Source organism: Mustela putorius, unplaced genomic scaffold (genome assembly GCF_011764305.1).
Source record: "Mustela putorius furo isolate JIRA1106 unplaced genomic scaffold, ASM1176430v1.1 tig00000873_pilon_pilon_pilon, whole genome shotgun sequence".
Taxonomy (NCBI): Eukaryota; Metazoa; Chordata; class Mammalia; order Carnivora; family Mustelidae; genus Mustela; species Mustela putorius.
Genome location: NW_025421504.1, coordinates 4,465,465 through 4,487,794, shown reverse-complemented (window position 1 = coordinate 4,487,794; position 22,330 = coordinate 4,465,465). Strand labels below are relative to the sequence as shown.

At 54.4% G+C, this 22,330-nt stretch overlaps 1 protein-coding gene across 2 annotated transcripts in view; it reads left to right on the top strand.

The window, feature by feature from the left end:
• MGAT5B (alpha-1,6-mannosylglycoprotein 6-beta-N-acetylglucosaminyltransferase B) overlaps window positions 1-22,330 on the top strand; it is a 64,698-nt gene that overhangs the window by 34,588 nt on the left and 7,780 nt on the right. The window contains exons 9-15 of one of the 2 annotated variants that reach the window (XM_004748822.2): window positions 7,466-7,597; window positions 8,821-8,954; window positions 12,278-12,408; window positions 12,835-12,840; window positions 20,110-20,265; window positions 21,280-21,426; window positions 21,547-21,663. In XM_004748822.2, coding sequence (XP_004748879.1) covers window positions 7,466-7,597; window positions 8,821-8,954; window positions 12,278-12,408; window positions 12,835-12,840; window positions 20,110-20,265; window positions 21,280-21,426; window positions 21,547-21,663 — 823 coding nt within the window. The remainder of the gene's footprint in view (window positions 1-7,465; window positions 7,598-8,820; window positions 8,955-12,277; window positions 12,409-12,834; window positions 12,841-20,109; window positions 20,266-21,279; window positions 21,427-21,546; window positions 21,664-22,330) is intronic. The other variant, XM_045085840.1, reaches the window with a different exon arrangement.

The window sequence follows — 22,330 nt, the reverse complement described above, 5'->3', positions numbered from 1 at the left end:
CCTGAGAAGGGAGCTGCTGAGGTTTCAGAACTGGGGTAGCGCGATGATGCCTGGCGGCCGCAGAGGACAAAGAACAGAGCCCTGTGCGGGTGTGGCGGGCGCCCAGCATCTGCCGGGAGTGAGGCGGAGGGCGGAGACAAGACAGACACAGCCCCAGGCTTCCACCCGGATTTGTAGTGTGTCACCCAGTGGGCGGGGGGAGAATTGAACCAGGTATGGCAAAACGGTAAGATTTGACAAGGCTGGGAAGTGGACTACGAGGTATTCATTTATCCTCATATTATTTTCCGTAATTCTCTGGGTGCTCTTAACATTTTATAACACGAAGTACCCGGGTGAGCAGAAGGGAGAACGAGCCCATCCGGCATGCTTTGGCGCTTTGCTGACTCTGCACACGGCGCTGGGCGTCCCTGCCGCACATCCCAGCCACCCACTCCAAGCAGCAGCAGGAGAGGCAAATGCTTAATTTATGCTAAAAAAAAAATCTCTCTGCCCCCTCACCCGACTCCTTTTTTCCTCTTCTTCCTTGGAATCCAGGGAGGTGCTTTAATCTCCTGTGTAGTGGCATCAGGGTCTGCGTGGCTGAACGCCACGGAAGGTGGGGGACCTCTGCGGTGGGCCCCCCCCCGCGCCGTGCTGGCCTCTCCCCCGTGCTGCGCTGAGCCACAGGGAGCGGGAATCTGTTTGTGACAAGTCTGACCAAAGCTTGACCTTGGCCAGCAGACGGGACTGTACTGATGCCGCGGCCCCGGGCACCATTCCCAGCTCCGGCCTGGTCCACACCGGGGCCAGAGGGCTGCAGAGGAAAAGATGTTTAAAGGAGACCCAGGTGGGGTGGGCAGGACCGTGGGGAGTGAGGGAAGAAACGAGGCACAAGCGGCTTTCTGAGGCCCTTGAAGGTAACAAGGTGGGATTTGTTCTGGGAGGAAGCAAGAACCTGTCTCCGAGGCCTGGGAGCGATGGGTTCCCACGATGGGGGTGGGTTCCAGTGTTCGTCAGTCTGCTGACAAGGGGAGATCGTGTCAGGTGGCGGCTCGTGGGTGGACAGTGGGATGGGCTTCCTGGAGCCTGAAGCCCCAGCAGAATGGGCAAAGCCCGGCTGCTTGGCCCCAGATGGACTGGCCTGGGGCTTATTTATTTCGGGGAAGTTGGCAGAGGCACAGGGTGGTACCCGTGAGCCCCCAGGGCTCCTTCCATCCCTCTCTGAACTCCTAAAGGGGCTTTGGTGAAAGGAAGGTCTTTTCCTGGGAGCCAGACCCCTCTTTCCTAAGCTTTCCCCCAGAGGCCCCCGGGCCCCCCGAAGTAGGTGTCCAGCACCCCAGCGCTGTGTCTCTCTCTCAGCCCACATCTCCCACGGGGCGTGTTCTAGTGGCATCGAGAGCAGCACCTTCCCCTTCTTGGGCCCTCCAGGAGGAAGGTTTGTGTGAAACTGGATAGAATCGGGAGAGCCGCTGGGGCTGAGAATCACCTGAGGACCTAGAAATTAACATCCCCATGCCCAGGCCCCAGCGGAGTGACAAGGCAGCCCCTCCGGGCCGGCCTGGGCATCGGAAGCCATCAGCTCTCTGGATGGTAACCTGCACCGTCCAGCTACCTTTAAGGCGTAGCTTAGATGACAGAAGCTTGCTTTGCGCTCAGGCTTCCCTTCCCTGGATATTCGTTATGTAAATTGGGGCCAGTCTGCAAGGAAGGAGGCCGAGAACAGCCAAAGGGATGTGTTCCTGTTTCTCTGACCACATCCTCGCTGTGCCGGGAGCTGGAGGGAATCTGTGGTTTCATCCAGCTCTCCTGGGAGCGGCGGCCCTATTCTTAGACCTGAGTTTGCTTTGTAGGAAGGAATGCTGGGGAAGAAAGTGTCAGCTTTGGACACTGGTCCCAGTGTAGGCTGGGAGGGAGGCTGCTCCTTGTGTTTCTCTTTTAGAAACCTCCGGCCCTTGCTCCTTTGTGGCCTTTGAGTATGGAGCACCTTCTGGCTGCCTGGCTGCTGGAGAGCAAGAGTGCATCGAGGGGAGGGAAGAAACTACTGCAGGACAGCGGAATTCCTCTCTCTTTGGTGATCCCGGCTGCCCTTCCGGAGCATTTCCTGAGATGCCCAGTTAACTCTCTGGGCCTCTTTCTTTCTGTGCCCTTTGCTCTTGGGCAGAGGCAGGGTCTGCTCCAGAAACAGGCCATGGGAGAGAGATGGGGGCTATTTCCGTGCTCAGGAGATGCGTGCTGGACAGGGTCGGAGGGATAACGGGCGCCCGCGGAGGCCGAAACGTCCTGGGCTGCTGCAGCCAGTGTGCTCCCAGCAATGAGACGGGCCAAGGAAAGCAGAGGATCCCGGTATGCCCTTAGCACCTGGAGCCAAGGATCTCTGAGCACTTGGTGAGAATTCTTTTTAATTAGGTCCTTCCCACACAGAGAGGAGAGGGAGGGAGAGAGAGAATAATTTGTTCCAGAATTTGAGCACTACCTGGAGAGATTATTTCCAGCCACAGACCAAAGGTACAGGGAGAAATAGAATCAGAGCATTTTTAGCCTGGAAGGGACCATGGAGATCCGTCCAAGCGTCATGTTATGGGAGTGGAGGCGGACACCAGAACAGTCTGACGTCTGGCCAAGGCCACCCAGCAAGTTCGTGCTGGAGCCCAGGAGTGATTTCCGTTGTGCCAAAACCCAGCATTTTGATTCCCTGCTTAGGATTCTTTTTCTTTTTTCTTTGACAATTTATTTATTTCTGTTAGAGCCAGCGAGCAGGGGGAAGAGCAGAGGGAGAGAGAGAATCCCAAGCAGACTCCCTGCTGAGCATAGAGCCCAATGCGGGGCTTGATCTCACAACCCTGAGATCAGGACCTGAGCCGAAATCAAGAGTCGGACATTCGTTCAACTGACTGAGCAGCCCAGGGGGCTCTGAAGAATTTTTTCTTTCTTTCAACTGATCACAGACTGTGGTTTCCCTCTCGTCCTATCTACCATCCTACCTTTTGATCTTTTAGCAAAGAGTATCTGAGTTTCCCCGTCTCTGGCTATGTGCTGGGCCCCCTACATTCTGGCCAGCTGGGAGTCCAGGGGCTCCTTAGGGACACGGCATGTCCTGTGGGACGGGGCACGGGCCCCTGCGTGTGAACAGTTTGGCTTTTTAAAACATATATAGTCAAATACACATAACAAAATTTACTCTCCTAACCACGTTTACGTGTACGGTTCAGTGGTATCAAGTACATTCACGAGGCTGTGCAGCCATCGCGATCATCCCTCTCCCGGACTTTCTCCTCCTCCTACACTGGAACTCTGTCCCCCTTAAACACGAACCCCCCGTTGCCCCTCACCCCAGGGTGCTTGCTGTGGGTGCATTTTGGGGTTGGGTGTGGCCGACCCATGATAACCAGGTGTGTTGTAGAAAAGCCCGGTTTCCTGAGGTCACCCCCCTCCCCCACCCCTTTCATCCTATATTCAGGCTCCCGCGCAGGTGGCCTGGGGACATTTAGAGATACATTCCAGCCACTCAGTTTGGCAATTCCACGTAGACCCCCGTCCTTCCCAAGCACGGTGTAGGGTAGTGGGCGGCGCCAGGTGGATGCGTGTGAGGTCCCTGCCTGGCGAGCCGCTGGTTCTCCCTGCCACACTCACCTACCCGGTGGCCCTGTGGTGTGCTGGGGCTGGGGAGGCCCCCCGATGTCCCCTCTGCCCCCAACCCAGCCCTGGGCGAAGAGTCCAAAGGGGAATGAGGAACTTGGCATTGGAAAGAAGGAACCATCCAGAGGGGACCTCTTGAGACGTCCGCACAGAAGGCGGACATGTCCAGCCGAGCCTTCCATGGGCACCCTTGGCTGAAGGCTGTCGGGAGACGGCGTTTTTCAGCTCATGTTGCGGCTGCAACCAACCACTCAGCATAAAATGGCCCGTAAATGCGAGCTGAAATCACCAGCGAGGAAACCACATTCCCCTCCTCGCGGCCGACCCTGTCCGCCACCCTCCCAGCAGGCTCCGTGTCCCTGTGACCAGAGGGATGCGGTGGCTGCGGGGGTGCTTCTCCCCACTGACGTCGCCTTAAATGGAAAACCCTAGTTTTCTAGAGCTGGGTACCCCAGGCGCCCCCTCCCTAACTCTCCCTGGGAAGGGTGCTGTGTTCTGTCTCCTCTCCTTCCTGCGGGATGGCTTTGCAGGGCACGCGGGAGCACTGGTGTCCCTGTCCCGAGGTGTCCCAGGAGACTGCCCCCCCACCCCCGAAGAGCCAAGAGCTGAGACAGCCATCAGCCCTGAGCATCCCTTACCCGCTGTCTCTCTCTGGATATGCTGTCCTTGGCCACATCGTCCGCCTTTAACCAGTCCTTCCTAAGGGGGTTCACCTGCTTCGTTGGTTTGTTCATTCATTCCTGAACACAGCAGGTGTTTGTTGGGACAAGGCGTGTCCCAACCCTGGCCTTTCAAAGATGCCCTGGCCCTGTCCTCATCGGCCCCCAGTAGTAAGGAGGTGACTCTGGAGGGCGCGGGGCGGGGGCTGAAGCCAGCGGTGGGTGGGCGCAGAGGCTGCGTGTCTCTCTGCCCAGGAGACCAAGGAAGGCTTCCCAGAGGAGGAAGAAGGTCCAGGAGGTGCGGAGTCATCTGAGAGGGATGAAAACCACGTTTACGTTGTGGAAAGATCTCTCTAGGAAAGAGACAAAACTGGAGGGACACAGAGCAGAGAGGAAATGATCTCAAGATTCGAGGTGACAGATGACAGGACCTTACGTGAGGGGGATGTGTGCGCAGGTGGCGTGGGGGGAGGGGGTCAGGAAGGCGTGGCCGGGCCCAGAGGGTCAGGAGGCCGAACGGATGACAAGAGGAAATGATATTTAGTGGGACTTTCACTCACCTTGCCTCAGTCGATCCTACCGGGAACCCTTTGCAGGAGCTGTTTTTATTGGTCTGTGGCTGAGGAGGAAGATGAAACTCCAGGAAGCTTGTGAGCCCTCAGGGGTTAGCCACAGAACTGGGACCGCAGCCCAGGCTCTGCTGGCAGCTGGGGCTCGGATTCCGGGGATGGCACTAAGGTCCCACCACCCACCGTCCCACTGTCTGCCGCCTGGCCAGCCCAGGGAAGCAGGAGAACCTAGCGGACGGGAGTGTGGGCTCCAGAGCCCGGCTGCCTGGTTTCCAGTCCCCGCTCCGCGGCTTCCTGGCTGTGCAATCCTGGTAAATTACCAACTCTCTGTTTCCTCGTCTGAAAAGAGTGGAACAGAATAAGAATGGGTCTCATCTTATAGGGTGGTCGCTCAGATGGAAGGATTGAGCAAGTCACTAAACCGAAAGCCTGTAGCCTGGCTCCCGGGTTCAACATTTTAGCCCCCAGGGTGGCGAAGATGATGGCAGATACTTTAGAACATCTGGGCAGACTCTGTCCCAGGCGAGAGCTGCTCGTCTGGCCTCTCAGTGGTCCTGGGGTTTGGGGCAGAGGCCAGGGCTGTGGGCAGTAACGGAGCAGCAGGAGGAAGCCTGCACGATATTGTCGGCACCACACCAGGACACGTGGCCTGACATGTAACGTGGGAAAGTAGGCCTGTTTCCGTGCAGGTGGCAGCAAGCGGACCCACCTAACGGCTGGTGCTTTCGGAATTGTTGGCCAGTTTTCCCAGGCCCCAGTTCCCCGTGGGAGGGGCAGCCACCGTCCTCCTGGTTCCTGCAAGGAAGGGACAGCAAATCATTTGTCCTTCTGCCCATGGCTCTCCGTTGAGTGGGGAGAAGGGGATAGTGTCTGTCTATAACCGGAGCTTTTGTAGCTCAGAGCAAAAATGTGGCTTCTTTGTAGGGCATCAGCCTTACCAGAGGAGTTTGTGGGGGCGAGAGAAAGCCCAGGCTCGAATACGGATGTAGGGTTGTCCTACAGAGTAGAAGGCAAAGTCTGTTCCACTTGAAAATGCCACCAAATATTTCATGAGTCTCCAGGCTGTGGGAGCTGTTTCCTGTGATGGCTCCAGACCCCTGCGGTCTGCTCATTCTCCTTTGCTTTCTGGGTATTTCCACAGGGGAAAAAAAAAAAAAAATCTCACGAAGCCTGCCCTGCCTTAGAAGTCCTGGTTTTGAGCCTCCCGTGGGGTGGTCTGGTTGGAGAGAGGGGATGTATGAGAGCTGGACGAGCTGGGAGGGCGCCCTTGGCCAGGGTTCTCTATACAGATGAGAAATGGGAGACTCTGGTTATTAGGATTTTTCATTCTCCTCTAGGCACTTAGCAGCCAAGGTTCTAACATGGCGGGGGGAGCTGGGTTGAGTCTGGGGTACGCTGGCTGGTGGGGAACAGGCACAGGGACAGCCCCTGCCCCCTGTACCCTTCAAGGGCACAGACCCTTGATACCTCAGTCCCCATCACACATCACATGCAGCCTCCCCTGCCGTCTTTCCATCATAGCCTTGCCATCCGGTTCCCATAAACTTCGCTGTGCTCGGGGGACAGTGTGTGCAGCACCCCCCACCCCAGCCCCTGGTCATGACCTGCAGAGCGTGAGCAAACAGAGCACATAGACGTCCAGGCTGGTAGTTTTCCACCTGGCTTGAACGGGCTCCAGGAGCCCAAGATGTGACCCAGCTAGCTTACCCATCGTGGCCCTTTGCTGTTGATGAGCCCATGATTTTGTCCGAGCTCCTCACCTACCCGGCCTGAGTCTGCTCTTCACATGGATCCTGAAGGGGCTCACTGGGAGGTCTCTGGGACGCCATCCAGCGCAGGCATCTGGACCACAAATCCAAGGGAGATAAGAACTCAGGGGAGGTGGGTGGCTGCTGTGGGGTCCCGAAAGAAAGGCGGGCTTTTCTACTCCCTGCCCGGCTCAGGGGCTCAGGCAGTCTGAATGCCTCCATCCCCTCAGAAGGGTTGGTTGCTCCGAGCCTGGGTTCCTGGATGGGGGTTATGGCACTGGGTCACCAGAGGAAAACCTTTGCGTACATGGTCTGGCCAGCAGCGTGACCCTGTGGGGCAGGACTGGGCATCTCCCTGGGCCACAAGCCAGTCAGCAGAGCAGAATTTTGTCTTCTGATGCAGGGCTTTCTGCTCCAGACACTGAAACTGCTCTAAGGACCATAGCGAGCATTTATGGCAATTTGGGAACCCTAGATAAAGGTTCCCCCTACTGGGCGGACCCAGCCCTGCAGGGAGCACGTTTGTGCAAATTTACAGAAGGTGCTCCTTCCACCTGGCAGGTAGCCCAGGCCAGGGGTACAGCTTGGGAAACTAGCCCAGGCTGGATCTCAGTCCTACTTGTTCTTATTGGAGTTTGTTGTGCAGTGAGAAACCTAGGCAACTGGACGTGGCCACCCCATTCACTTCCTTTCCAAGTTTGCCAACACTCATGTGTTATCCTCACGTTCCTTTACAGTGCCCCCTCCCCCATGTTTATCCTGGGCTATAAGAACTGGGGTGGCTCCAGGAGCCCCAGACTCAGGGATGGTTGGGGAAGGTGGGTTTCTGCTGTCCTCCTGGGGCTCAGATTCTGAAGGGCTCTTCTCTCAGTAACTTAGGGGTGCCGCCAGGCCGGGGGAACTGCCCGCTCACCATGCCCCTGCCTTTCGACCTCATCTACACCGACTACCATGGCCTCCAGCAGATGAAGCAGCACATGGGACTGTCCTTCAAGAAGTACCGGTAGGAGGGTGCGGGCGGGTGGTGCCCTGCCCCATGTCCGTAGGAGGCCTTCCTTCACACCCTGCTGGCTAGCCCCCCGGGATGGGGGAACTGCCTTATCCTAGGTGCTGCGGTGGGGGGGGGGGGCAGGAGGCTCTCCCTGCCTCTATTCCCCCCCCCCCACATTAGTGTCCTTCCCCAAGGAGCTCTGCCTCCTGGCTGGCTCAGAGTGGGAGTCTCTTCAGTGCCCCTCCCCCCTCCCCGGGTTGCAGGAAGGCCAGTGCCATCTCTCCCGGTCTCTGCAGTCAGCAGGATGTGGGGTTTAATGTAGCAAAGAGAGCCCTCCTCTTTCCTACATTCGCTCCAGCCCCAGTGACTACCCTGCACGATTTCATTAGGTAAAAAAATGACAGGCGGTATTCTTGGTTTTATTATTAATGCGTGTTCCTCACGCACGCGGGGCCGCCGCCTCCCACCCCCACCCCTTCTCCAGGGGAATAGTGCTGACCTCAGCAGTCTGTGGACAATTCTGGGTCACCGGGAAGGACGTGAGGCTGCTTGGGGCTGCTTGGGGCGGGGGGCTCTTCGAGTCTCCGCCATTCCCTTCGGGCCCCTGCACCCGGGGGTGAGATGGATAGAGGGAGAGGTTTGGGGGCAGAGACAGAGCCTCTGTCCAGCTGGCAGGTGCCTCTGAGATGGCGGAGCTTTCATCCCAGAGGACACGTCAAAGCACTGCCTGCCCAGAGATGGCAGTGGCTGGTCCCCCAGGGCCCTGCCCTTCTGCGTCACAGCCCAGATAGGCCAGGGGCATCCTGGAGGTACCAAGTTCTTGGGCAGGGGGGCTGTGAACTTGAATTACTGCTGCAGCGTGCTCAGAAAAGTGCAAATCCTGCATGGGGAAGGACCCCCGCTCCAGGCACTGCCCCCTCTTAGGCACTCTTGGGGCAGCCATAATAATAAGTTTCTGAGTGAGGAGTCCATGGTTCAGGCATCACCACCCAACCCCGAGACAGCTGAGCTGTTGTCGTCCTCACGTGACAGACGCTGAAGCTGACTCAGAGAGGTTAAGGCACTTGCCTGTGGTCACACAGCTAGGTAGTCTGGGCCCTGGCTCTGACCACACACTGCAGTACCGGGCCCGTGGCTGGCAACCGCGCCCTCGCTGGGGCAACCCAGCCCAGAGACACACGAGAGGTTACTGACCCTGGTTCCTCATGCACCGCCCACCCCCGGGCGGGGAGCAGGTGCCGAATCCGGGTCATTGACACCTTCGGGACAGAGCCCGCATACAACCACGAGGAGTACGCCACGCTGCATGGCTACCGGACCAACTGGGGCTACTGGAACCTCAACCCCAAGCAGTTCATGACCATGTTCCGTGAGTCCTGGCCACAGGGCATGGGTGGGGTCAGAGGCAGACGGGGTGTCCTCGTGGTTCTCAGGTTCTCCCTCAAGCCTGGGAGGAGGCGGAGTCTCCTTGCTTTCCTTCCTGGGCTGGCCCAGGCATCTACCCACTCCAGGAAAGTCTGGCTTGCCCTTCGGCAAGTGTGTGAGCCAGAAAGGAAGTCTCTTGCGGTGTCTGGGGAGCAGCTGGGGTGGTGGGGCTTCCAGCCCGGCTTAGGAGGAACGTGGTGACCTTTCCGCCAATGGAAGGACGTGGCCTTGGCCTCCAGCATCTCACACTGCTCAGAGAGCTGCTGAGTGCACCTTCCAGGACAAAAAGGTTTCGGTGACCTTATAGCAAGAGAGGCCAGAGGTACACTGGAGAGCTCGAGGGAGCAGCAAAGGGGCAGGACGGCCAGGCTCTTCTAAGTGGAGGGAACAGATAAGTGGAGATAGATGCAGAAAGAACTGGAAGGTTCTGGAAATGCACGAGCTCCAGCAGGCACCAACACTGGGGTTGCTGAGGAGTGAGGCTGGGGGCTGGGGCCCCTGCGGAAACCCTCTGACCATGGGCGTCAGGCAAGGAATGCCATTTAGAGCTGAGCTTTAGCTGTTTTTCACGAGTCTCTAAAACGCACACGTGCGCTGACTTGACCCGCACGTGCAGTGCGCTGCAAATGGTTTAATCCTTTCTTGGCAGCCAAGGGTCAGTTCTCGCTCTCTCCGTGGTGCGCGAGCCTGGCCTTTGGGGACAGCAGAGGTGTGCGGAGCCGGGTGCCCTTGCTAAGTGGCCCCTTCTCCTGTCACTGTTTGATGTGGTGCTTTTTCTCCTCGTCGGGAGGCTGTCAGCTGTCACATTTAATTGCCGACAGTATATCTGCCTCCAGCAGCGTCCTGCATATCTAATTTGTGGCTCTTTGAAGGCTCTGGGTCAGAAAGCCAGATAAGCACCTTTTGTTAGGATGTGTCTAAATGAAGCCAACAAAGCAGGGTCCTGAGGAACTTGCTCAGAAGTAAAGAATCTGGTCTTTATTTAGCCTGTCAAATTAATGTGCCTCTGCGGGATGCTTAGGGTCCTGCTTTGTCTTACTCCGCAGGTTCTAGGACCTCTTAGAGGCAGATACCATTTCTGGACCCATAAGTAATGGCTTGATTGGATTCCAGAAGGTTGGGGAGGTGGGCAGGTTCTTTGGAGCCCAGGGAAGGCACTGAGTCCCAGAGGACGGAGGTCACATGGCTCTCTGGGGGACCCGACTCTGGAGGGAAGGAGGTGCGGTCAGTTGGGGGGGCGATGCTCCAGGCTATGGAAGCAGCTTATGTGACAGCAGAGAGTAGAGGTGGGCACAGAGCTTAGCAGTTATCCAACTTGCAAGGCGAGCATCGAGCTATGAGGCTGGCAAGAGGGACATGGAGGACCCGGGGCAGAGGGTAGGGGTCTTCGAGCACCGGTTCCTCAATTTATGCCAAATACCGTAATTCAAGAATCACTGTAGGTTCTTGAGCTGGGGAATGTCATGGAGGAAAATGGGTTTTTTTGTTTGTTTATTTTTAAGATTTTATTTATCAATTTGAGAGGCAATGGGGGGCGGGGAGGAGCAGAGGGGCAGAGGGAAAGGGACAAGCAGACTCCATGCTGAGCGTGGGACCCGATGCAGGGCTCGATCTCCTGACCCTGAGATCACAACCTGAGCTGAAATCTAGAGTCGGATGCTCAACCGACTGAGCCAGCCAGGTGCCCCGAGAGAAAGGTTTTTGAGGCACATTATTCTGGGAGATTACAGATGGCCAAAGGGGCAGTGGTAGAGGTGGGGGAAGCAGGAAAAGGGGTAAGAGACTTCTGCAGTAATCTACACTGAGAAAATGAGCACTTACGTGGAGTAGGGCCCACTGGATGTGGAGTTCCAAACTGGCAAACTCCTACTCATCCTCCAAAACCCCAGTCCAAAGATCTCCTTCATTTCCTGCCACTTCCACAGATTCCTTCATTTGCTGTTGCTCCTTCGCCTCTATTTTTATACCTTTTAAATCTAATTCTATAAAGATGTATGTTGAAGTGTGTTGAAGTTATTTGCTTATACGTTAATTCCACCCTGAGATATTATGAACCACTCAGAAGGGGGCACTGATTGATTTACCCTTATCTCCCTGGAACCTATCAGGGTGCTCAGAAAATTTTAATTGATTGAATAAAGTAAAGAAACAGAACAAAAAAGGAAGAGAGAGGCTTGCCAGTTTTAACGATACACAAGTCCAGGAAGGAAGCCATGAGCAGACCTGCTTCCCCGTCTACCCAGTGTGGGCTCTCCTGCGGCCGAGACAGAAGCACGGGAGCGGAGCCACAGAGGGAGGGCACAGACCCCGTGCAGGGCATTTTCTCATCTAGGGAAAGGGAGGAGAGCCCTCCAGGCAGAGGGAACAGCAGGGGCAAAAACTTGGAGGTAGGGAAGGAAGGATGTGTCCACCCATTCATGAGCTGGCACACCAGGCTCTCCCCAGTGCTGGGGACACAGAAGTGAGCGAATCACGGGCCCTGCCCTCCTGGGGCTTATATTCCGACACCAGTGAATGATCAATTAGATATGTGATACCATGTCTGGCCGGTGAATGGCAGGTGAGGGACAGAGGGTGACAGACCCAGGGAGGACCTCTTGGCAGGACCCTGAAAGCAAGCAATCTGCAGAGGGAGTGCACCCAGCAGGGTCTCAGGAGGGAGGAAGAGAGGCTGTCAGAGGGGAGGTGGGGGCAGATCCTGTAGACTTGCGGGGACCTTAGCTTCTGGGGACCACGGCAGGGTTTTGTGCAGAAGGACCTGGTCTGACCTCAATCTGAAAGCCTTGCCCAGGAGAAAAGGCAAGGCCAAGAGAATGGCAGAAATAGGGGCAGGCAGCAGATCATGGGGGCCAGGACAGAGCGGGTGGTCCCTGGGCCGGGACATCGTGATGGGAGAAGTCCCACCTGGGTAACACAGGCTCTGCCGATGGGTGTCGGCAGTGAGAGAAGAGGGGAGAAGCCAAAGGCCTGAGCCAGTCTCAGAGGATTCTGATGGAGGCAGGGCCCTGACTGTGCCTGTCCGCTTACAAGCAAGGGGGCCTGATGACCTCCAGGCTTTCCCTCGGCTTGAGGCTTTGTGACAGTCTCTGGGAGCAGGAGATGCCCGGGCTGGGGACACTGAGAATATGAGTTTCCCCCTCCTGTGCCAGCCCCCTGTCCCCATCCCTGCCAAATGGGGCCCCCTCTGACAGGGCCGGTCCAGGGAGACCCGGGGCATGGCCTTGGCTGTGCGGCAGCCCCCTTCCTGACCCCGTGGTCTGGCTGTAGCTCACACCCCGGACAACTCCTTCATGGGTTTCGTGTCGGAGGAGCTCAACGAGACGGAGAAGCAGCTCATCAAAGGCAGCAAGGCCAGCAACATGGCCGTGGTGTACGGCAAGGAAGCGAGTATCTGGAAGGTAAGCACGGGCCCCGGGAGCCCCCACCTCCAAGACCTGGCTCTGTCCACCACCCCCGGCTCCCGATTCCGAAATGTGCCCACTGACGGGTCAGAAAAGAGAGGTCCCTAATTGCCACTGAAGAGACCCAGCCAGGGGGCTGCTAACCTGCCCCCCCCCCCGCAACAAGCCCAGATGTCCTTTAGCAAGGACTGTGACCTAACGTGCCACCCTCCCTAGGGCCGCATCGATAAACACTGAGAGCCCGGCAAGGGGGTTGGGCTAGACTTGGGGCCTCTGAGGGCTGAGAGGTAGTGCAGGAGGCAGAACCCCACTTTCGGGGCGGGCTCCCTGGAGAAGCGGTGCCCGTGTGGGAGGTTGTGTGCTCACTGCTCACTGACCTATTCTCTCTCCTCTTTCCTCTGTGCCTTCCCGGGAACGAGGCAGCTCCAGGTAAGGTGCCTGCTGGCCATGCGCTCCTCCTGCTCCCCTCTGCTCTTGGTAGGCTGTCCCCTGACCCCACGGGCTGCAGGGTGAGGGATGAGAGGTCATTCTCCTGTGAAGCGAAAGGAGCAGGCTGCCGCAGGAGCCCAGGGCACTGGGGAAGGTGTGGCACGGACTGTGTCTGCTTTTACTAGAAGGCTAAGGCACTGCCCCGAGAGAGCGAGAGGTTACAAAGTCTGGGAAGAGAAAGGCTTTATCTCTAGCTCAGGCGTCTCTGTGACAGCCGGGAGCAACACTTTTCTGCAAGAGACCTGAAAGAAAGTCCTTCCAAAAAAAGACATCTTTGCTCTGGTCTTGGCAACTGGAGGAAGTCGGAGGTGGCCGGATGAAAAGGATGAGGGGAACCTCCTGGGACCGAGCACCCCAGTGTTCAGGGGACCAGGTGGCAGAGAAACAGAGGAGGCAGGATGGTGGGGGTCTTCCTGGGAGCAGGAGCTGGGATGAGAGCGAGCGTTTGGGTGAATTTTGTGCCAATGGAGGCCTGTCTTATTCTGGGTCCCCAGAACAGAGGCCTCGAAGCTCAGGCCTGGGTGCTATTTTGTGAGAGCATGTGGCCCAGGGGGCAGGAGTGCGGGACGGGAGAGAGGCAGACCCACCCTTGCTGCTGGAGGAAATAGGCCAGACATCAGAAGGGCCACGGGGGGGGGGGGGTGTCATGTGGGACTTCTCAGTTGGCGCGTCGCAGCCTGTGGATAAATCGTGAGATGAGCTCAGAGCTCTGGGGTTTTTTTCCTAACCTTGCTGAGGTACAGTTGACAGGGAAAGTGGTGTATTCTTAGGGTATGCAGCATGGTGGCCCAAGACACACGTATATTGTGAAATGACTATCGTGATCAAGCTGTCTTAACACACCATCACCTCACGCAGTCACCCCTGCATGTGCGGGCAAACATGCACACGTGTGTGTGCAGAGAACACTGAAGACCTATTATTCTCTCAGCAAGTTTCAAGTATACAGTACAGTACTGCTGACCACAATCACTGTGCCATTCATGGTATCCCTGAACTTAATCTTCATATGACTGAAAGTTTGTCCTTTTGACCAACCTCTCCCCATTTCCACACTCTGAGCCCCGTTCTGCTGTTTCTACAAGTTCCAATCTTTCAGATCCCACCTAGAAGTGGGATCATGCCATATTTGTCTTTTTCTAACTTAGGGAGTCTCGGTAAGCCTTTTAAAAGGAAGCAAAATATCAGAGGGAACATCAGAAGACCTCACATGTATTAAGAGTAAATATTGTTCTAAGATTTTATTTTTCTTAAATAATCTCTACACCCAACATGGGGCTTGAACTCACAACCCCAAGATCAAGAGTTGAGTGCTCCACCGACTGAGCCCACTGGACGCCCCAAGAGTAAATATTGTTTTGTGAAATTTGAAGTTTACATATATGCATACATGCATACGTACACACATACATGTGCATACACGCATACCTACATGCATGGATTCTCGTGTGTATGGGTAAGAAAGGTTGCTGAACAGTATATCTAACATGAACCTATTTGTGTATGTGTTTTAAGGAAAATGCAAATATGCTTTGAATGCATTAAAGTTCTGAGAAGGTACACAAGGGGATAAGGAAGCTGATGTTGATGGGGTATGGAGCCATTCTCCCCACACTTCACTTTCTTGGTTTGATTTTTCTTCTGGGAGTCTGTTTAGTTTTACACGATGTAGTCCTTTTACATTTAGTGTGATTTCTTTCTTTCTTTTTTTTTTTTTTTAAAGATTTTACTTATTTATTTGTCAGAGAGAGAGCGAGCGAGAGCGAGCACAGGCAGACAAAGTGGAAGGCAGAGTCAGAGGGAGAAGCAGGTTCCCTGCGGAGCAAGGAGCCCGATGTGGGACTCGATCCCAGGACGCTGGGATCATGACCTGAGCCGAAGGCAGCTGCTTAACCAACTGAGCCACCCAGGCGTCCCTTAGTGTGATTTCTAATAGATTTGGCTTAGAATCTAGCATTTCCATTTCACTAGCTGATCTCTATAACTTTTTCTTGCCTCATTCCATGTTCTTTTCCCTCTCAGGCATTCTTTTATACTGATCTGTATTTTGAAATTCACCCCCTTTTTAGCGGACTCATTATATTCTCTCCCAGTCTTGTGGTTGCTTCAATAAAGATGACAACATGCATCCTTGACTTACCAAGTCTCATGTAAATAATACCTTTCCCTTTTATCGGATAATAAAAGAACCTTAAAATGCTTTAAATACATTCCCCCAGCTTGTGTACTCTCCTTTTATTTTGATTTCCTGAGAACACCCTTACTCCATCCTTATGCTTAGTGGATATGTTCGCTGTGTACGAAATTCTAGCTTGATGGTTACTTTCTTTCAGCGTTACGACAATACTCTGTTGTCTTTTGGCTTCTGTGAGCCTCGTTGTTCCTTTAAAGGTAATTTGTCTTCTTTCTCTGCTTGCTTTTAGGACCTCTGTGTATTTGGTTTTCAGTAGACTTACGGCAGTGTGCCTCCATGTGGTTTTCTCTGGATTTACCCTACGTGGGTGGCATTTGTAGATCTTTTTGAACCTTGGTCTGATCTGTCATGAGTCTTAGAAAATTTTCAGTTTGTCTCTAAATATTGCTTCTGCTCCAGTCTCTCTCCTGTGCTTCTGGACTCTGTTTCTGCATACATTAGACTCCAACACTTCCCATTGTCTCTTACATTCTTTTCTGTGATTTCCACCCTTCCTCTATGCTTCATTCTGGATGTTTTCTTTCATTCCTTCACTAAATGAATTCTGTCCTCAGCGGGGTCCAACCTGCTGTGGAATCTGTCTGTTCAATTCTTCATTTCAGCCACTGGGTTTCTCACTTCCAGCTCTTCCATTTGGTTTCAGCCCTTATCTTCTATTTCCTTGACTACATTCAGCAGATTTTTCTTGAAACCTGTATCTGGTAACTCCAGTTTCTAGGTCTTCTGCGAGTCTATTTTTATTGTCTATCTCTTCCGTTTTTTTTTTTTTTTTAAGATTTATGTATTTATTTGAGAGAGAGGGAGAGACAGAGAGTATAGACTGGGTGAAGAACAGTGGGAGAGGAAGAGAGAGAATCCACAAGCGTAGAGCCTGATGGAGGGGTTGATCTCCTGACCCAAGATCATGACCTGAGCAGAAACCAAGAGTTGGCTGCTCAGCCAATGGAGTGACCCAGGTGCCCCTTTGTCTCTTGGGTTTTAATCACATTGTCATGTATCTGATTTGTTTAAAAATCAAGGTGTTTAAATTTTTCTTTAAAAATCTATTTTTAGTGGTGCCTGGATGGCTCAGTGGGCTAAAGCCTCTGCCTTCGGCTCAGGTCATGATCCCAGGGTCCTGGGATCAAGCCCCGCATCTGCTTCTCTGCTCGGTGGGAGCCTGCTACTTCTTCTCTTTTTGCCTGCCTTGCTGCCTGCTTGTGATCTCCGTCTTTCAAATTAAAAATAAAAAAATCTTTAAAAAAATCTATTTTTAATAGGCTTTCCTGAGGTATAACTGACATACATTGTACCGCACATGATTCAAATAGATGACTTAGAAGTTGCGATCTACACGTATACCTGGGAAACCGTCGCCCCGGTCCGGAGGGTGCGTCCCCTGCTTCCAGGTTCCCTCTTCCCACCTCTCCCCTCCTCCCTGCCAGGCAGCCCGCGATCTGCTTTCTGTTAACACAGTCTCTGTTTTCTGCAATTTCACATAAACGGACTCATATAGTACGGACTTCTTTTTTGGTCCGAATTTTCTCAGAGTATAATTATTTCCAGATTCCCCCGTGTCGTCGCGCGGATCAGTCGCTGATTTCTGTGTGTGGCTGAATAGTTGTCCCGTCGCACGGACTTCCATCGTATCCTACCGTGCCTTTTTTAATCTGTTCTCCTATTAGTGGATGCTGGGGTTGTTTGCAGTGTTTGTCCGCTACAAATAAAGCTGTTATGAACATTCATGTACAAGCGTTTGCACAGACATATGCTTTCATTTCTCCCGGGTAAACACCTAGGCGTGGAATGGCTGGAGCATATGGTAGAACTAGGCTTAACATCCCAGGCAAAGTGGTTGCACCATTTTACGATTCTGCCAGCAATGCGTGAGAGTTCCAGTTTGTTACAGAGTCATCAATACTTGGTCGGTCTTTCCAGTTTGAGCCGTCTTACAGACGTGCGGTGACATCTTCGGGTTTCAACTGGTAGTTCCCTCTGACTAATGATGGCGAAGGTATTTGTGTGTGCTTATTTGTCTTCCTTATATCTTTTTTGGGGTAAAGTGTCTTTTCGGAATGTTGGCCCATTTGAAGAATGGGGGTTGTTTGTTTTCTTAGTATTGAGTTGTTAGAGTTTTTTACATATTCTATCAGTTTTTTATCAAATATATGCTTGGCAAATATATTCTGTCTGTGGCTTGTCTTTCTCTCTCTCTCTTTTTTTTTTTTAAAGATTTTATTCATTTATTTGGCACAGAGAGAGAGAGATCACAAGTAGGCAGAGCGGCAGGCAGAGAGAGAGGGGGAAGCAGGCTCCCCACCGAGCAGGGAGCCTGAAGCGGGGCTCGATCCCAGGACTCTGGGATCATGACCTGAGCTGAAGGCAGCCACTTAACTGACTGAGCCACCCAAGGCGCCCCTTGTCTTTTTCTTAATAGCTTCGTTCAAAGAGCAAAGTTCTTCATTTTAATGAAGTCCACTGTCTTAAGGTCTTAAGGATTATGCTTCTGGTGTTGCATCTAAGAAATCTTTGTGTAACCCAAGCTCACTAAGGATTTTTCCCCTGTGCTTTCTTCTGTAATTTTTATGGTTTTACATTTCACATTTAAGTCTATGGTCCATTTTGAATTAACTTTTATGTATGATATGGTAGAGATTGAAGTTCTAATTTTTTTCCCTTTTTTGCACATGGGTACGCAATGTTCTGTGACCGTCGGTTGAAAAAACTACCCTTTCTCCACTGAAATGTCTTTGCACCTTTGTCAAAAATCAATTGACCGTGCACGTGTGGGTCTATTTCTGGACTCTGTTCTTCTGCATTGATCTCTCTGCCTGTCTTGATGGCAGTCGCACACCGGCTTGATTCCTGTAGTTTTAAAATAAGTCTTGAAATCAGGTAATATAAATCTGCCTGCTTTCTTCTTTTTCAAAGTTGTTTCTTCTAAGCCTGCTGGGGTTTTGATTGGGATTTCATTGTTTTTTTGTTGTGTTTTGGACTTCTGGAAAATGAATATAAGAAGGTGTAAAATAGGGGCACTTGAGTGGCTCAGTGGGTTAAAGCCTCTGCCTTTGGCTCAGGTCATGATTTCAGGCTCCTGGGATCGAGCCCCACATTCGGCTCTCTGTTCAGCGGGGAGCCTGCTACCTCCCCCTACCCTCTCTGCCTGCCTCTCGGCCTACTTGTGATCTCTCTGTCAAATAAATAAATAAAATCTTTAAAAAAAAAAAAAAGTGTAAAATAGTTTGGGGCCGATGCCTTCTTCCTCTGGCGAGGATTTCACTTTCACTCTTAGCCTGTGTTTGGGGCTTCAGCATTCTTGGATCAGAGTCAGTGATAGGGATTAAGACTACTTAAAACCGATTAAAAAGCCTATTAAAAAGCCCCTGGGGCGACTGGATGGCTCCGTCAAGCCTCTGTCTCTTAGTTTCGGCTCAAGTCCTGTTCTCAGGGTCCTGGGATCTAGCTTCATGTCAGGCTCTGCACTCAGTGCGGAGTCTGCTTGAGTCTCTCTCTCCCTCTGCCCCTCCTGCTTGTGCTGCCGCTCACTCTCCAAAATGAACAGATAAAAACAAGACACCCCCCCCCACACACACACACACAAACACACAGATTCAGCCTCTGTCTGGGCTTCTCTAGGTCTGGCTCAGCCTTTCTCTTCCAGCGTGGGTTTCCTCAGAGTTCCAACCCACAGCGTGTGGTTTTCATCAGGGTCCCCCCCTCGGCAGACCCTGAACCCTCACTTGTCCTCCAGCTCTACGAGGCGACCAGAAGCTCAGTCTCCGTGATGCTGACCCAGGACCCAGCAGGTGCCTCGCAGGGGGGAAGCGCTGACCCCAGCACCGGCCTCCGCGATCTCTTCCCTTCTCCCAGATCTCGGCCTTGTAATTCTTCCAGCTTTGTTAGATGTGCACTACCTTCACAGAAATTGTGCTGTTTCCCCATCGCTGCTGGTGGTTCTCAGAGGCAGGACCCATCTGCAGTACCCAGTACACCCTTACCCACAGAGGAAGGCCTCCTTGTGAAAAACGTATACAGTTGGAATTTCAGCATGGGAATTGGTCCTTACTTTCATGTCCATGGATAAGGTTCTTCCAAAGCTGTGATTTATAGACTGAACCTGGGCCGAAGCTCCTTGTTATCCAACCTCATGGCTAGCCAGCAGAACGGGGAGAACCTGGCTGCTTTTTTCCTGACCTGTTGGTCTGCTCCGGACTAGCCCTGAGAAAACCGCTCCCCGCCCCAGCCTCCTCTGGGATCTTGAAGTTCCTTTCTTGTCCGTGTATCCCTTCCTCTCTCCTGTGAGTCTCAAAAGGCCCCCAAAAGTAGAACCCAGTGGCAGACCCCATGCTTACCCCTAATGAGGACCTACACTGCCCACAGCTCCTGGCTCAGGGCTCTGGCCATGGGGTCAGACGGGTGCCCCAGGCGGAGCGGTCTCTTCGTCTACGCTCTGCCTCCCATTGTCCCCGAGTCTGGATGTGGGACTAGAGTCTGGAGGGGCTGAGCCTTTTCTACTTTGGGGGGTTTTCGCTCACGGGTGTCCTTCTTAAAGACCAGGACTCCGTCTTGTCCCAGCTCTGCTCCCAGCCGTGAGCTCAGTGCCAGCACCTGGCAAGTGGTTAATAAAAATGTGCTACATGGATGGGGGGAGGGGGAGAAGGGACGATGGACGGAGGGACGGAGGCATGGATGAGATGATCTCGCCCCACAGCTCCTCGGGTGGCCTTGGAGATCACCAGCGCTTCAGCGGGTGGAAAAGCCCCTTTTGGAGGCATTTGCATATGGGTCCCCCTAGGGTTTCTTTACAAAGAAGACATTTCCATGGCTAAAAATTGTCTAGTCCGACCTCTGCAACTCGCAGATGAAGAGAATGAGGACCAGAGAGGGGAGGGGCCTTGCCTGGGGTCACGCAGCTGGCTGAAGGCCGACCCAAGGACCGCCCCGCGTTTTCCGACTTCCAGACCGGGGTGTTTCCGCGGGCAGCTCTGCCTCCCACGGTTGGGGCGAGGCTCCCACTGCTCCCCGTCCTCTTGCAGGGGAAGGAGAAGTTCCTGGGCATACTGAACAAATACATGGAGATCCATGGCACCGTGTACTATGAGAGCCAGCGGCCCCCCGAGGTCCCGGCCTTCGTGAAGAACCACGGCCTCTTGCCACAGCCCGAGTTCCAGCAGCTGCTGCGCAAGGCCAAAGTGAGCCCCGCGCCCTCACCGTCCTCCCCAAGCCTGGTGCCAGATGCCAAGGAGGTCGCCCTATGTGCCCCCCCCCCCCGCCAATGCCTGCCACTGAGGCTCGTGGCCCCTTCCACAGGCAGACCTGCTCCAGCATGTTCTCCTACCCTGAGCCTCACACCCAGCCCTCCTGGGGCTGGAGCAGATCTGGAGTTGCTCACCCAGGAGGGACCTGGGCAGGGCCAGCAGAGCCGAGGCTCAGCGGTAGGGAAGAGGAAGCGGGCCGCCCGGTGGACTCCTGGGCCAGGCCCAGCTTTCAGAACCGCTGAAGGGCTGGCAGGGCCGGCTGAGGGCGTGTCTCACCTGGAGTTGCACGGGGCTGCTAGTTCTGCTTCTGGAAGACCTCCGCGGTGTTCCTGGAGCTGCAGCTCCGGGCATGGTGGGGCGTGACTCTGCTGCGGGGCCCCGAGGGGTCAGCTGAGGCTGGAGAGGCCTGCGGCCAGCGTTCAGGTCCACTCCTGATCCAGCCCTAGCCCTTTCCTCCGGCTTCCTGGGTGCGTGCGTATGGGTGTTGGGGCAGGGGGAGAGGCTTTGTGCAGTGAGCGATCTGAACCACCTGACGTAGCAGCCCGGCATTCGGAGTCATTTCCTGACTGCTTTCCAGGTGCCAGCCCTGCGAGCACTTCTGGCACGAGTTTGGTGCTGAATAACCGTTTTTAGGATGAGTAAAGTCCTCTGAGTTCAGCGGTAGGTGTGGGTCTGAAGCCTTCTGAGCTTGAGACCCTCACTCTTCTCCCTTCCGCTCCAGAATCACAGTCGGCTGGAGCAGGCAGAGGCCCCTGATATTACTTAATCAGACCTTTTCATTTCACAAATGGGGAAACTGAGGCCCGAGAGAGGAGGGGCCTGCCATGGCACCCTGCCGGTCTGGGCAGTCTATCCTGCCCTGGCTGCCTCTTGTGAATGTCCCAGGCCTGGCTTCCTGGGGCTCTGGCGCCAGCCTTCCCCGACCGTCGCGCCATTTTCCTTCCTCAGCTCTTCATAGGCTTCGGCTTCCCTTACGAGGGCCCCGCGCCCCTGGAGGCCATCGCCAACGGCTGTGTCTTCCTCCAGTCCCGCTTCAGCCCACCCCACAGCTCCCTCAACCACGAGTTCTTCCGAGGCAAGCCCACCTCCAGAGAGGTGAGTGGGGAGGGTCTGAGTCCATGGAAGGGGGAGACGAGGTGGGTGGGGGCGCCTGCCCTGAGCGCGGGCCGGCCTGGCAGGCACAGGGAGAAGCTGCTGCTCTCTCCGCCCGGCCAGGTGTTCTCCCAGCACCCGTATGCAGAGAACTTCATTGGCAAGCCCCACGTGTGGACTGTCGACTACAATAACTCAGAGGAGTTCGAAGCAGCCATCAAGGCCATCATGAGAACGCAGGTGAGGCTCAGATCCAGTCAGGAGTGGTATAAGCCACTGCTGGGGATCTTAGCTATAATTAGAAAAAGAGGCCTCTCTCGGTGAATTCAGATTCTCAGGCCTGGGTTGGCATACTTGACAGGGGGGCCCCACTTACCAGCTTGCGTGTGGGGGTGGGGGGAGGGAGAGGCAGGGAAATACCTTTGTGCCGTGAGCGACCTGCACAACCTTACATGGCAGCCCTGGATCCAGAATCATTTATTAAGCACCTTTGGAGGCTAAGCCCCATGGGCACTCCTTAGCACAAGTTAGATGCTGAGTAAATGTATCCAGAATTAGTGCGTGGAGGTTCTTGGGACTCTGCTGCTGGTGTGCGTCTGTGGCCTTTTGGCTGCGTATCTCAAACCATGTGTGTGCGTACAGGTCATCTGGCGATCTTGTTAAAATGAAGGCTCAGAATTCAGCAGGTCTGGGGTGCGGCTGAAATCCTGCGTTTCTCTGTAGCTCTGGGGTGGTACCAGGCCTAGGACCACCCTTTGAGTAGCAAGGGGAAGAACTTCCTGGGTTTCCTTAAGCAGGTATGTGAGCGTCGGCAGGTGCAGGTGTGTGGGTGGGGAGAGGGTGAGGAGGGGCTGGTGCAGCTTGTCTCCTCGGCAGGCCCTTCTGTGGCTTCTGATGGCCCCTTGTG